Raw genomic sequence first — 15706 nt, forward strand, 5'->3', positions numbered from 1 at the left:
CTTTCCAATATGGTTTATTGCCAGAAACTCCTCGTCAGGGGGATAAACTGAACTGTCCTGAGCTAGTTCCTTTTTGGTGGCTGCTGCCACCACCATGGCATCAATAGGGGAACCCTTGTCCATGAAGGGTTGTCTGCAGGAGGACTCAATCTTGTAGGGCCTCCTGGTGATTGGCTCTAGTGTCTGGTTCCTTCCATGGCCTGGTGGTAATCAGGTCGACCAGGGGTCAGCCGAGGCGGACACCCAAGAGGTCGACCAGGGGTCAGCCGAGGCAGACACCCAAGAGGTAGATGGGCCTGTGTCGAGTGCCTCCAGGAATACAGACTTGTCAGAGGAAGGTTTTTTGGCAGACCACCCCCTTTGGCAGAGCATTTCCATAATGTCTCCAAAGGAGAAGTCATCAGGGAGTGACTTGGGAGAACCTTCCCCTTCCTCCAAATCTGTATCCTCTGTGAGGGACTAGAGTCCAAATGCCTTCCTTTTGCACAGGTGTTGGGAGCAGAATCTCCTTGGAGGGACCGTCAGTGGGGGGGGGGGGGGTCATCAGATTCATGTTCCTCCGGGGAAACTGGCTGGGGCGTCAATGACAAGAGGCTGTCCCTGGGAATGGATGGAGAACAGAGCTGCACGGGAGTGGATCCAGAGGAAAGTAGAGGTTCAAGACCCCTCAGAGAACCCTCTCCACAACATCCAATGCCGATGGGGAACTGGCCTCTAAGACAGGTGGCTGGTACACTGATCTGACAAGTGGATTGGTGTTGGGGCCGAAGCACTGATCAGAGTGGACAGTGTGCTCAGAGCGCAAAGGAGCTGAAGACACACCCCCACCGATCCGATGCCTGGCTCTGCTCAGAGAGCTCTGATCCGAAATGGGATCCAATAAAGCTAGAGGGCATGGCCGGCGTCAAGGTAGCAAAAACAGGTGCCAACTCCCAGACTCAGAGGTTCCTTGGATCAGAAGACTCCAAAACCCAGTAGTGGATTGGAGAAGGAGCTATCAAGGCAAACAGTGGAGATGAACTCCTCCCGGAGGGAGGGGGGGGCAGCAACACTCCCATCTGCAGCAGAGTTTGCAGAAGTGACATCATCCTATCCATACCTGCCTCAGAGGCTACGAGAAGATCTGGAAGAGGCCGTCTTAAGCCAGCTGGGAGGGCCGACCTCAAAGGTGGTCGGGCCTCCTCCTTTGGCTCTGGAGAGAAGTGTGGAGAATGGAGCAGTGGTAACCTTTAATGGAGAACACCTTAGCTGAAGGGGCCAAGGGGTCCAATTTGGCCTGCCGTTTGTGGCTTCTCTCCCTTCTCTCTTTTCTGTCCTTTTTGCCTCTCGCTCTCCCTGGGATGAGGTGGGAGGGTGGGTGAGTCCCAGCCAGGGGAGGAGGGCCAGATGGGAGGAGGAAGAAGCCGATTCCACGAGTAGACCTGCCAAAATCAGCTGTTCTCCTATCTCGCAAAGCCTGGGGCTTAAAAGCTGCACAGATCTGGCAGCCTGAGGAAAGGTGAGAAACCCCCAAGCAAAGAACGCACCGAGTGCGACAAGCTTATTACCACAGACACACACCTAAAGTCAAAAGGGCCTACTAGGAGAAGTGGGGGACAGATTAGTCCTATTCTTAAGCTAATAAAAAAAAAAAAAGAAAATACTACACACCCAACCAGTAAACTATACAAATATTTTAAAGAATATTTTAAGATTACTAGAAAACGTTAACTCGCCTGGAGCTTGAAAAATCCTGTTTTGGCAAAGCCATGGCAAACGAGATCAGAGGATTGAAAGAATGTTGCAGGGTAGTATGGGTAAGGGGTGGAGCTTGGAGCTCAGATCTTTAGCTTGGTATGCTGCTGGCTCGGATCCATATCGGATCCGTAACCCACAGGTTGCTGATCAAATGAAGTTAACTACTTCAGATCAAATTGTTTAAAACTGGTTACAAAAAAATTTTGCTTCTGTGGATATTCAAGCTTGAATTTAAGAACAAGCAATTTGTAGTACTTACTCAGATATTCTGGTATCAGCTCTTCACAGTTGTCCATGATGAAGACCCGACGCACATAGAGTTTTATGTTGTTCTTTTTTTTCCTGCTCTCAAAGAGATCAAATGGGGCTCGCCGTGGAATAAACAGCAGTGCTCTGAACTCTAGCTGACCTTCCACAGAAAAATGCTGCAAAAGAAAAATTTAGTTTAATATGCAAAACATTCAGAGTTGTGCTATATACGACAAATACACAAGATTCCTCAGTGGTGGTTGGGGGGGGGGGGGGCAAAAAAAAAAAAAAAAAAAAAAAAAACACACTTACTTTCACAGCCAAGTGGTCCTCCCAATCATTAGTCAGACTTTTGTAGAATTCTCCATACTCCTCATTGGTGATGTCATCAGGGTTTCTGGTCCATATTGGCTTAGTCTTGTTCAATTCCTCTTTGTCAGTGTATTTTTCCTTTATCTTCTTTTTCTTCTTTTTATCACTTTTCTGCTCCTCTTCATCATCAGATCCTACATCTTCAATCTTGGGTTTGTCCTCCTTTTCAGTGTCCTCATCCTTTACTTCCTTCTCCTCCTTCTCTTCCTCTGCTTCATCATCACTCACTTCCTTGTCACGTTCTTTTTCAACCTGCAAAAAAAAAAAAAAAAAAAAAAAAAAAAAGCATGCAATTTACTGCCATTTCAAAACTTTTCAAATAAAGCATTTACATTAGCAGAGAAATTACAGCTGTGAAAACAAGCTTACCACAGAAATAAATTGTCATAATAGCCCAAGCTACAAGATGTTCAGCCATCCTGCTTTCAAAGCTTCAGAGCACCTTCCCATACAGCCTAGCCAGTATACAGCTTATGGACCATAATAAAGCTAAACTGTCTAGGGTGTCAACACCTCAGAAAGGAGGCTAGTGCCCTACCAAATCCACTAGATGGCCTTACATGCACCCCCCCCCCCACCTAACTACTCTAAAGACAGGAAAGAAAGTGGACATCAATGGAGACAAGCTGAAACTCAAGAGGAATAAGACAGGCCAGAACAATTCACAAATTAACCCCTTAGAGTCCCAATTAGTGTGGCACTAGCTAGAAAAATATTTTCCAATTGCCAAATACCGCCTAGTAGGTTTTTCCCCTTTTAAACACATACTGCATTGTCCTCCATGAAGGTGCCTGAAGATGAAACTGGATCCAGTCAGCTGTAGTCAAACTGGGGTGAATCAAAAGCTTCCTGTCTTGACTGAAGAGCCAAACAAGGAATCTTGGGACAATTTTACTTTGCCAACCAAATCAAATCCACTAAACATGGGCAAGGCAGCAAATTAAACCCACTAAACACGGGCAAGGCAGCAAGTTACCATAATGGCTTATGGAGAGTCCCTCAATCAGCAGACTTAAGAGCAACAGTCCATCAAGAAGCATTCCAACTACAGGAATTTATTCCTTGTCCAAGTACAGAACCAAGCTGTCCATTTTTTAAAAGTTATAGAAATGGAGCATTTCCCCACAAATGGATTCTTGAAGACTCCCCATTTCCATGAGTGTGTGTCCTGGTTCTACTCATTTACCTGCCACTAAATCTTGACCCCCCCCCCCAAAAAAAAGCTTGGAAGGTTAAACTGCTTCAGAACAACCTCAAGCCACAAAGTCAGCCTGCACAAAGAGTTAAGATCTGGTGTTACCTTCACTACAGTAAGCTTAGAAACTAGGTTACCTACAGAAAATTAAGAGGCCGACAGTTTTCTAATATTCTTTGTTCTGTGAAGGTAAAAGTGTATTCGCCCATGAGCGTTTAGTATAAACTGTACTTAATTGGAGAGATTGGGGGGAAAAAAGCCAGATTACTAGATTCCAAGAAAGTTGTCTTACCACAATGTTCCAGAGTTGTAAATCTTTATTAATTTACAGCTTGGACCTCAACCTCAGTTCCATCCAAGGAACTGAAACTGCAGTTTCTCAGCTTGTGCAAGCCAAAAACTCCCAGTTAACCTACCCACAATGCACCTCTCCTAGATACTTGATAGAGTTTGCCCGCCCTAGGTCAAGATGTAGTAATAGAAAAAGTAAGAGGCTCTGTGGGCAGATACCCTAACCAGGAGCACCAGAGATCCACCAGAAGGGCAAAGGAGGGTGGGAAGTAAAGAACGAAAAGATCTACAACTAAAGATGTAATGTTATGGTAAGATATAACTTTCTGAATTTGTAAAGCTTTATTCATACTTAACAGATAGGACAAAGTCCCCAGCTACTAGAGTCCTGGGTGGCCCTAAGAAAAGATGTTCCTGAGCACCATAGAACCAAGACGCTAGTCCCCTGGAGGCCAAATCCAATTTGTAATGAGATATGAAGGTATGAGGTCTTGCCCACGTGGCTGCTGCACATACATCATCCATAGAGGCTCTGGAATGAAAAGCTACAGAGGTAGCCATAGACCTGGTAGAATGAGCTTTTATTTTGGAAGATTAGGGCAGCTTACTGTTGGTAGATAAAGGTAAGGGCGTTTGTAAGCCAAGAGGACAAGGTCACTTTGGAAACCAGATTTATCCAATCTGGGTCCTACAAACGTCAAACACAATTGGGTCCGTTTTCCTGAAAGATTGTCCTCTGAAAACGAAGCAGTCTGTGCACATCAAGGGTGTGCAAAAGGTACTCCCCCCTCTATTAGAATGACTTTGGAAGAAAACAGGCAGGTCAAAAGATGAAAAAAAAAACAAAGGACCCTGGGCAAAAAGTACGAAGGGACATCCTAGTTAGTGTGGAAGATAAAGTAAGATGTCACTCAAGGCCTGCAGCTCAGATACTCTTCTCACTGAGGTGAGTGCTACTAGAAGTATGGTTTTCCAAGACAAAAAATTTTTAAGTTACATGAAATCAAAAGGCTCAAAGGGAGAGCCTGTAAGAGATTGAAGCACCATAGTCAAATCTCAAGGATCTAAGGGAGGCCGGACTGGAGGTTCAACATGCAATACGCCCTTCAAAATAAAGTCTTGCAAAGGCAGTGCGACAATCTTAAGAATTTTCCAGACCATTATGAAAATTAGTGACCGCTGCTGAATGTACATTGACCACTGAAGCAGAGGCTCCTGCATGCAGGAGAGTAGTCTGGTATTGCAGAATCTTTTCAATAGGCATAGAGAAAGGGTCCAAGTTCTGATCTTTGGCCCACATAAGAGAACCTAGTCCATTTACTAAAATAAACCTTTCTAGTGGAAGGTTTGTGTGAGGCCAGAAGAATTTCACAAACGGGAGATGGGATGTCAGGTATTCTGGCAATCACTGGAAGGCTGTGAGCTTGAGACTGTAGGTTCGGGTGGATCAATCCCAGAGAATGGGATAACAGGTCCTGGGAATGATCCAAGATCCACGAGCTGTGAATCAGATGAGGCCATAGAAAAGGGAATCAGACTCGACATGGCCAGTAGGGGGCAAGGAGGATCACTGCTTTTCAACCTGAGCTTTCTGGAAAAATTTTGGGATGGGGAAAAGGCATACAGAAGACCCGGGAGCCAATCGTGTTACAGCGTCCCTCAGTGATTCCCCCTGAAGGGGAATAAAGGCAAAATAGCTCTTGCATTTGTAACTGAAGGGGAAGCAAACAGGTCGCAGCAAGGATTGCCCCAATGCTGAAGATCAGAGCCATTACAGGATTGAGGAACCATTTGAGGCATCAGGATGTCCCTGCTCAAGATTTGTCGACAATTAAAAGGTTGGAGCTCTCGGGAATGTGTGTTGCTATAAAAAAGCGAGCCCAGTACAAATCCTCATGGCTTTTGGACACAGTAAGATCTAGTCCTGCCTTGCTTGAGATCAGACAACTGACATGTCTGGCTGAATTGCAATAGTCAAAGGCAGGGATGCATGGAACGCTTGCAACGTTAAGATAACTGCCCTCAGTTGCAGAACATTTATGTGAAAGTTGGCCTGGGGGGGGTTCAGGTGCCTTGGACAGTCTTTCCCTGGAAGTGTCCACCCCATCCCAAAAGAGAAGCATCCATGGTCACTGTGGGCTGGGGAAGACAGAATGGTAGACACCAAGGATTCTTTTGTGGCTCCATTGACCATAGCATTTCCTCCTTGCAACAGCTCATCTGGTTGAGTGGGTGGGTGGGTTAACGACCATTGTGCCGAGAGGAGCCACTTGAGGATTCTCATGTGCAGTCTTTGCTAGTGGTACCAAAGTAATGGCAACTGCCAAGGAGCCCAAGAGTTGCAGTACAAGACGCACGGGTACAAACGTGCAAGGCAGGACTTGAACTTGGGTGTCTTATTTTCAAAAGCCTGTGAAGGGGTAGAGAAGCTTGGCAGGATGTTGTGTTGAAAACCGCTCCAATAAACTCGTGTCTTTGTTGGAGACATGGGATTTGTCTTTGATTGTAATCCCAAAGCAGAGAGTGAGATCTTTAGTGTAAGAATGGCTGCGAACTAGGAGATCCCTGGTAGGAGCCAGTCTAGATAAACACCTGGAATCCTTGTAGTCGAAGACAAGCTGCCACAACTGCCATACATTTGGTTAACACTCAGGGGGGCTGTTGAGACCGAATGGCAGTGCCCTGAATTGGTAGTGACTGGCTCCCAGCCGGAAGAGGAGAAACCTCCAGAAGCGGTGATCCATCTTTATGGTAGTACGCATCCTGTAGGTCTACAGAACACATCTAAAATTCTCTCCCTAGGAAGGGAAGAATAGACTTACTGTGACCATCTGGAATAGTAGAGGTTTGATAAATTTGAGTAGGCAGAAATCCAAGATTTGTCTCCAGTCCAGTCTTTTTTGGCACTAAAAAGAACCTAGAGTAAAACCCGGATCTATCTGTTCTGGTGGGACTGGTTGGATGACCCTTTTTCTTAGCAGTTTATTTCTAAGGCTGCTAATCCCCTCTGATTGGGTGGTACATCGGGTATTCGTTTAATGGGTCTGGGAGTTAGGTCGAAGGGTATTTTGTAGCATCTGGATATTCTCTGCACCCAAACAACTATAGTAATAAGATGCCAGGCTAGTAGATGCAGACAAACTACCTCCGATGACTTCCAGAGGAAAGCAATCTGGAAGCTGCTCAGGAGTGCCAGTAGGGTCTGCCGGATGAATAGGGGTTTATGCATATCCATTACCTCTGGCTTCCTGGTAATGCATACCCCCCCACCCCAAAAAAGGTGTTTTTTCATGCGAGTAGCCCCCTCTGCCCCCCCCCGGGGGGGGGGGGTTGCTCACCACAAGTGAGCAAAAGGATCCTTAGAATTTCTTGAACTGCATCTTTCCCCCTTCTGGCTCCTGGAGTAGGGTCTCTGGGGGATGGAAAATGTACACCCACAGCAGACAAGGTCTTTCAGTCTCACTATGTGCAAGTGAGACATGTACCTTGGGACCAAAAAGTGCTGATTTGTTGACAGGCGCGTTAAAGGAAGATTTAAAAAAGGGCCTGCAAAATCACAACTGCATCCAAGCATTGCATCTCATGACACCAGATGTGGCCGCTTGGGCTGCGGCCTCAGCGGTGCGAGATTAAACGCATCAAGGAGCTTGAGATGGATTCAAAGGTAACTATCTGTAAGGAGTGTCACACCTCATCAGGCAGTACCCCCAGCAAAGAGGAAGCCATTTCAGAAATTAAGTCTTTGGAGGAGTAAGTGCGCCAGATAATTGAATGGTGAAGGATGCTGAAGCACAAAGTTTCCCCAGTCTGTCCATGATCTAGGAATTACCTATTTGGAGAATTCCCTCTTGGTGCCCACCGCCATGACCAGTCAACTGTCAGCTGCTTAGACCAGTGGGCAGAGTCTTCAGGTGTAGAAAAAATTGTCCGGCCCCCTAGGGGACAGGTTCTACATTGTCCAGGACCTTCCAGGCACACTGCACAATTAGTTCAACTAGATCTGCTGGTGGGGTCACCCATAATTAGATGGCCAAATATGGAAGGCCTGCCAAAACAGATTCCTCAGAAGGGTTAGGGGACTTCCATTCCGCCACTGTTTTAGGATTTTGAGTGAGTCTCCAAATGAAATGTAGTCTTGAGAGAATGAGGGGACCCTTCCCCTTCAGGGTCTGATATTCCTCCGGGGGGGGGATCAAGGTGCTTCCTCTTGTACCATTTCTTCCGGGGTGTTTCTCCAATGGGATCTTCTGAAGAGGATTCCTGAGAAGGGGGTCATCTTCACAGGGGGGTTCTGATACAGGATCCTGGTTGTGAGCCTTTGGAGTGAAGGGCCTTATCCATCACCTCTGCAGCAGCAGCACCAAAGACCAATTCCAGTTGAGGGGTGACTAGGGAACTGTCGTAACCATGGACATACATGCTGCCAATGAGAAAATAGGTGCTGGATTAGGTACCAAGGTACAGACAGTCCCAAGCACCGCTCTGAGAAAGCATCGGTTCCATCGTAGCCGCTGCAAGGGTGATGGGTGCTGACAGGCAAGGCACTGCTGTCAGAGCAGAGACGGTATGTACTGAAGGAGAAAATGAGAGAAGATTCCCAGCCGGGGGGGGGGGGGGGTCTAGCTGGAATGGGCAATCCCCTAGCTACCAGAAGCTGGTCTACAACCCACACTAGGTCTAGTTCAGAAATACTTCTAGTTGATCTAAGAGGCTGCAGAAGGGGAATCGGGTCTTTCTAGAAAGGGACTAAACCTCTGCCCCAAGAAAGGATCATAAGGAGAACATCTAGTCCTTGGCATGAAACCAGGTTGAGCCAATGGAGCCAAGAAACTGTTGGCACTGTGGCTGGGGATGGTGCCAAGACATGCGCAGCCATCAAGGCCCATGCAGCCAAAGAAGCTGTGAAGCACAGGACGGACTTTGTTCCCTGATGGAGATGCAGGGACTGAGCGACTTTCCTTATTGTTTGGTCTTAGGAGGGGGTGAGACCTCCGACCCAGATACAGCCTCAAAGATATCTTGAGTAAACCTTTTAAAAAAAATAAGTTTATTCTTATGTTCTGCTAGTGTCATATTAGAAATGCCAGCACAAATTTCAGCTTTCAAATGATACAGTAGACAACAGGTGCATCTGAGTTAGGCATCTTACGGCCAACACTTTACACTGACCCAATTTAACTTTGACTGACATCGTAAAAGAAAATACTGTAGAACAATTTTTTTTAATTTATTTTTTTATTAAATACCACCAGTAAGAGACAGTCAAAGGTAAAACTTTAAATTACCAAAAAAAAAAAAGAGGGGGGGGGGGGGTGGGCCTAGGTTATAGGAGACAGTGAAGACCAAGTTAACCAACATTTTTGAAATTCAAAAGAAACTGTCATAACCAATTACTACTTGGCTTGAGAGATGGCTAAACACCCCTGACCAGGAGCATGGAAAAAAGAGTTCTGGAGTATCTAGGAGGGGGGCATTGTGGGTAGGTGCTTAGCTGAGAGTTTTTGGCTTGCACAAGCTGGGAAACTGCCGTTTCGGTTCCAAGGTCCTATCTGTAAAGGATGAATTAAGATTTACAACTTCAGATACAACTTTTGGCAAAAAGATGAGGGAAACCCTGACCTTGTGAAATATTAAATAAGGGAGCTTGCAGGACAAAGCCGATGCTCTTCTGGCCAAAGTAATAGCTAAACAGGAGATCAGGAGGCCTATAGTGGAGAATAGCACCTCTTATCTCTGGTAGACTCTGCGTGGGGGGCGCAAAGTAACCAACTGCTGCACTTGTTTCAGAGGGGATCGCAACAACATTGGTCCCAGTGGCAGAAAAATCTTTTCTGACACTACAGGCTTGTGACCACTTGAGGCATCAGAATAGTTCTGCTCAAATTTGCCATCATGGAGCTCCCCGGAATACACGTTACCATGAGAAAGCAGTTGGATGAAAAATAGTTAATTGCCAAACTCGCATGGGCTTCAAAGTTGATTAAAGAAAAATCAAGTCTTACAATAAAATTCCATCACTGCTGTAAATCTTCATACATTCCTTAACGATAGGACTTCGGTTCAGTCTTCAGAACAGACCTGGCCAATACACAAGCTTACGCCAGCCAAAAACTTTCAATCCAAATCCAACCCGTTTTCATATAGAGGCTGCCTGGCCCACACAGATGGAACGTTATAGTAACTATCCGATGTAGCAAGTCTTCATACATAGCTTACTGATAGGACAGAGCCCCCAGCTACTTGTGTCCTGGGTAACTATAGAAGGATATTCTTGAGCACCACTGAGCAAAATATGCTCTTCCCCTAGAGGCCACATCCAATTTGTAATAACCGATATAAAAAGGTATGGGGGTTTTCCCCCAAGTGGCCACTGCACAAATGTCATATAGATCTGGAATGAAATGCCAATTATGTGGCCATTGATCTGGTGGAATGAGCCTTTATTCTAGAAGCCAAAGTTGTTCTGTTTGTAGACAAAAGTAATGCAAATCGCTACCATTTTGACAAGGTAACTTTGGAGACAGTTTTGCCCAATCTGGGGCCTGAAAAGGTTATGAACAGCTGGGTCAGACTTTCTGAAGGACTTTCTGTCCAAGTAAAACAAACCTGTATATGCACATCCAACATGTGTAACTGGTATTCACCTCCTAAATTCTAGGAAAAGGACTGTTAGATAAATGTACACTTAATTGGGATAACTTTGGGCAAAAAAAAGGATAGTATGAAGATTCAGTGCATTGGTTTCCATAAAGAAAAGGTATGAGCATACCCACAAGTGCATGGAACAGGCCCATACTAAACAGAACCAAGACCCACAAACAAAAAACGCAAGCCAATCTGGTGGTCCCCCACCATAAACTGTACAACAGAAGGAAAAAAAACTGCTTCAGAAAACTGCTTCAGAAAAAGGGTGAAGTCCCATGACTGGAAAAACTTTTAGCCTCAGCAAAAAAAAAAGAGCCATCAAATCCTCTAAAGCTAGCTATGAAAATAAAATTGCTGCAGATTCTAGAGACCACAAGGCATTCTAGTTAGGTAGAGAATCTAGATGGCAATACTCAGACCTGCTCCGAGTTACAGCACAATGGCAATACATACACAGAACCAGCAGATATTGCTGACATATTGGCTGACCGGTTCAGTCAGAACTTTACCCCCCCCTAAAGGGGGCATAAATACCAAAGGAAGGCAAAGTACCTACTATCACAGCTACACAGGTAAAAACCACTGTCCAAAGCCAAGAAATGCAGCTTCCATGGGATCTAATAATATCCCTGGCTGTGTACTACGTGAATTAAAGTGAACTGGCACACCAGAGTACCCTGTTCAATCACAGCCTCATTTCAGGCTTTGTTCCTACCAAATGGCACACTGCTACAGTCATCCAACTCCAAGAGGGAGTTGGAACAGACCCTGGGAACTACCACCTCATTCGCCTATTTATATGCAAGGCTATGGAGCCCATCATGGACTTACAAATACAGGACATAGGGAATCTCCAAACTCTGGACCCCACGCAGTATGGGTTTGTGAAAGGTAGATCATGCCTGCTCAATCGGACGAGTATCAAAGCTGTGGATAAGGGCAAGGCAGTTCACACAGCATACCTAGATCTTGCCAAGGCCTTAAACATCATCCTTCACTCAGGATGAATAGGGGTTTATGCCTAGTTTAGTGAGTAAGAAGTTGGGTTGCCTACCGGCTCAGAGAACCCACACTGAAAAGTAATGGACTCAGACTACCGACCAGTTACAAGTTGTCCCACAGGGATCAGTCCTAGGCCCTCTCCCGTCTGGCATCTACTTTTCTGAAGTTCAAGCCAACAGAGACTCTGGCTGACCAAGGTCACAGATTGTAAACTGGGAGTCATTAGATTCTCCAACTGATGTAGACATTCTACAAATAGGACTCACAGACACCAATAACTGGTGCCAGAACATTGCCTTAAGCTCGATACCAAAAAGTGCATAGTCATTCCCTCTGGGAAAAATTCAGTGCCCATGAACTACCACATAGCCATTAGTCCACTCAGCACTAAAGGTGTGACAGGACCTGGGGACACAGGTTGACAGCAACATCTACTTTGATAACCACATTGCCACTGTAGTCAGAAAAATGCATAACCCCTCTCATTTTATAACAGATCTAATGAGGGACAACGCCCTACTTGGTATGTACCTCACTAGACACCTGCAAAGGCCACAAAAATACCTCACCAAGAGGATCTTGGACCTTAGACACATGCCCTATACAGACAGATTTCAGCTATACTCTTATCGCCTACTTAAAGGCAATCTCTGCTTTACCTATAAAGCTATGTCTGACCCAGAGCTTCTAGATAGGCTATACCTAAAAAATCCCAATCCCTCCATGACACACTCCAGGGACTTCAACTTTATTACCACAAACAGAACATGCTGGAAGGACAGGTTCCTAACCTAGAGACTTTATATAGTCTGGAACAAACTTCCCATTCACATCAAGCAGAGCACTTCACTGGCCCTTTGAGAAATCTTGACGAGTGGGTGAGCAAATAGAAGTTAATCCTGGGGATCTCGGTGGCCTTAATTGACAGGGGCACTGGGAATTAACTTTGGGCAGCATGATGCCAGGGAATCTTCTTGGGCTAGGCTTATATATGCTCCAGGGCCGTTAGCTTAGTACACAGCTACAAACCTATGAAAATCAAATAAGGTTACAAGGCCTGCAGTTCTGATAACTTCCTGGCTGAGGTGATTAAGCCAAATTTTGAAGGACCAAATCAAATTCCATGGTTCAGTTCGGGGTTCCAATAGGTGGTTTGAGATGTACAATTCCTTTCATAAATGTTTTGCAAAGATGGCAAGACATTAATGAAGAATCGTTGAAACCATTATGGAAATTGGCAATGGCTGCCAAGTGGAACAGTAGAGGATGAACCTCCTGCATGTAGTGTAGACTGGTATTAACTTATGGACCAGCATAGAAAAAGGGTCTAGTTCCATTTTTTAGTCTAAACTTTAAATCTGACCCATTTGCTCCAATATAGTTTTCCTGGTGGAGGGTTTATGGAAGCCAGTCAAGACTGGATAGGTGTGCTAGTCTGGCAATTAAAGGATTGAAAACACTAAGCCGTCAGCTTGAGGCTGTGAAGGTTGGGATGGGCCAGCCCCTGTGGGGGGAGATAGGAGTCCTGGAGACTGGTCCAGGGTCCACAGGTGGTGAACCAAATGAGGCCAAAGGAACGGGAACCAGACTTGACAGGACCAGTAGGGAGCGATAAGGACTTTGCTTCTCAGCCATTGCTCTGTGGTACAAGTGGAACAGGGGAAAAGGCACACAGTAGACCTGGGGACCAATTGTGAATCTGAGCATCTGACTCCCCTTGTGGGGGAATTGGGGCAAAGAAGCTGCATTTTGGGTCAAGGGGGAGCCAAATTGAAAACAGCCTTGCAGTGACCTACGATAAAAAATTGGAGTTGCTGCTACTACAGTGTCAAGAGACCATTAGTGAAGCATCAGAATGTTCCTGCTCAGTATGTTTGCAATTAGATTGGAATTCCCAGGAATGTGCATTGCTAGTAGAAAGTGGTTGAAGCCATTGCCTGGCATAAGGAAGACCTGGTTCCACCTTGCTTGTTGATCAGACATTGCCCTATTGGAATGCTTGCAATGCCAAGAACCGCCCTTACTTCTAGGACAGATATACAATTCGGCCTCTATTGGGGACCAAGTGCCTTGACGATCCTTGCTTGAAAACACCCCCCATCCCATCTTGGAAGCATCCGTGGTCACTGTGGCCTCTATTGGGGACCAAGTGCCTTGACGATCCTTGCTTGAAAACACCCCCCATCCCATCTTGGAAGCATCCATGGTCACTGTGGCTTTGGGTTGAAAACAGTAGACACCATAACGCCTTCTCTGGTTTCATCCACCAAAGCAAATCCTGCTTGCATCAACTTGTTATGCAAATCAGGTAAGACACTGGATATATTAAGAGACCATTGAGAAGATGGGAGCCATTATAGTAGCCTCATGTGGAATCTAGCAAGAGACCAGTGGATATATTAAGAGACCATTGAGAAGATGGGAGCCATTATAGTAGCCTCATGTGGAATCTAGCAAGAGACCAGTGGACTTGCAGCCGACATGGAGTCCAACAGTTTAGAACCAGTCTGGCTGGGACAAGGTCTTGGGAAATTATCTGAAGCAGATTAGTCGAAGCAGAGCAACTCATCAGGAGATTGCGTCAAACATTGCCCCAATAAAACTAAGCTTAGAGTCAGGTACTGGTTAGATTTTTCCTGAGTTTATAGAGATTCCTTGTCTTCTGCCAGAACTTGAGTGTAAGATATGGCTTTAAGCAGTAGACTACTGGTTGGGGATGCAAGGAGCCAATCTAGGTAGGAAAAAAAATCCTTGTAGTCTGAGATAGGCTATTACTACTGCTATGCATTTTGTGAACTCTTGGGGAAAGACCACAGGGCAGTATCCTAAATTGGTACTGGACTGGCTTCCATCTGAAGTGGAGGCATCTTCTGGACAGGTTTGTCCATTTTTATACATGTGGTAATATGCATCCAGATGATCTATAGAGCACATCCAGCCAGCCTTCTCCAGGCATAGGAGAATAGACTGAACCATGAGAATGAATTTCTGGTTTGACAAACTTGCTTATTAGTATACCAAGATCAAAAGTGGTCTCTAGCCCCACCAGTCTTTTTTGGCACTAAAGACCAAGAGTAAAAATTGGATCCTATTGGGTCTAGAGGGACTGCTTGGATGACTTTTCTATTTCTAACAGCTTTTTAACTGCTAGTGCTGCTGCATCCCTCTGAGTGGGTGGAATTTTGGCGATTCGCCTCAAAAGCTTGAGATAAAGGTCAAAGGGAATGGGGTATCCTCTGACCATAATCCTCTGCCTGGCAATAGACTCCTTGGTGGAAAGTGGTGCAGGGAAAAACATCAGACTGCTTCCAGAGGAAAGCAAAATCATGCTGCTCTTCTGGAGAGCTGATAGGGAAGTCTCCCAGACAAGTCCCTCCTCTGCACCAGGGGGATTGTTCACCACCTGTCACAGAAGAGGTCCTTGGGATTTTTGAACATTTTTCCACTCCAATTCCTGCACTAGGATTTAAGGAGCTGAAAAACATATGCCCACTGCAGATATAATCTCACACTTTGCCAATATATACTTAAACTTTAGGGCCAAATAAGGAAGACTCAACAGGAACACTGACAAAGGAAGACTTGAAGGGGTCAGCAAAGTCACGCAAGCACATCCAGGCATGACATCACCAATGGGGTGGTCTTCTGATGGGGGAAGACCTCTCTGGCATCCAGGAATTGGCTCAACGTTGTCAGGGGCCTTCCAGGCACACTGCACAATAAGCTTAAGTTCATCTGCAGGTGGTGTCACCCAGGAAGTAGAGGGTTGAGCACAAAGGCTTGCAAGAAAATTCCTCAGTAGAAAGATTGGTGGGCTGTCGCCCCTCTGTTTTCAGATCTCCAAAGCCGTATCTTCAGTGAAGGATTCTGCAGGGAATACATGTGCTTCCTCTTGCACATTCTTTCGGGGTGGCTCCTCAAGTGGGACTGTCTGACGTCCCTGGGGAGAAAATAGGGGGACAACCTCAGAACCAGGGTCACTCTCCACTGACAAGCCCACTGCCAAGGTAGGAGCCTCGAGAGCCAGAACTGCTCAACAGCTGTAGACTGCACCACAGAAAAAAAAAAATGGCACTGAACTAGGAGTCACAGTGCAGACAGACCAGTTACAGTCCCAAGGGCGTAAAGGCTCCAGAACTGTGAAGGGAGCAGTCACAGGAACCGAAGGCATAGGCACTGGGGTAGACATCGGTACAGAGGGCTATGAAGCCTAAG

General features: G+C 45.8%; 1 protein-coding gene across 1 annotated transcript in view; it reads right to left on the reverse strand.

The window, feature by feature from the left end:
• The window catches only part of LOC122804591 (heat shock protein HSP 90-alpha), a 171165-nt gene that overhangs the window by 119485 nt on the left and 35974 nt on the right, over positions 1-15706 (reverse strand). The window contains exons 5-6 of the mRNA XM_044074551.1: positions 2299-2610; positions 1997-2162 (exon numbers count right to left, since the gene is read on the reverse strand). Coding sequence (XP_043930486.1) covers positions 1997-2162; positions 2299-2610 — 478 coding nt within the window. The remainder of the gene's footprint in view (positions 1-1996; positions 2163-2298; positions 2611-15706) is intronic.

This window comes from Protopterus annectens, chromosome 6.part0, assembly GCF_019279795.1.
Source record: "Protopterus annectens isolate FY-2018-M chromosome 6.part0, PAN1.0, whole genome shotgun sequence".
Classification (NCBI taxonomy): Eukaryota; Metazoa; Chordata; order Ceratodontiformes; family Protopteridae; genus Protopterus; species Protopterus annectens.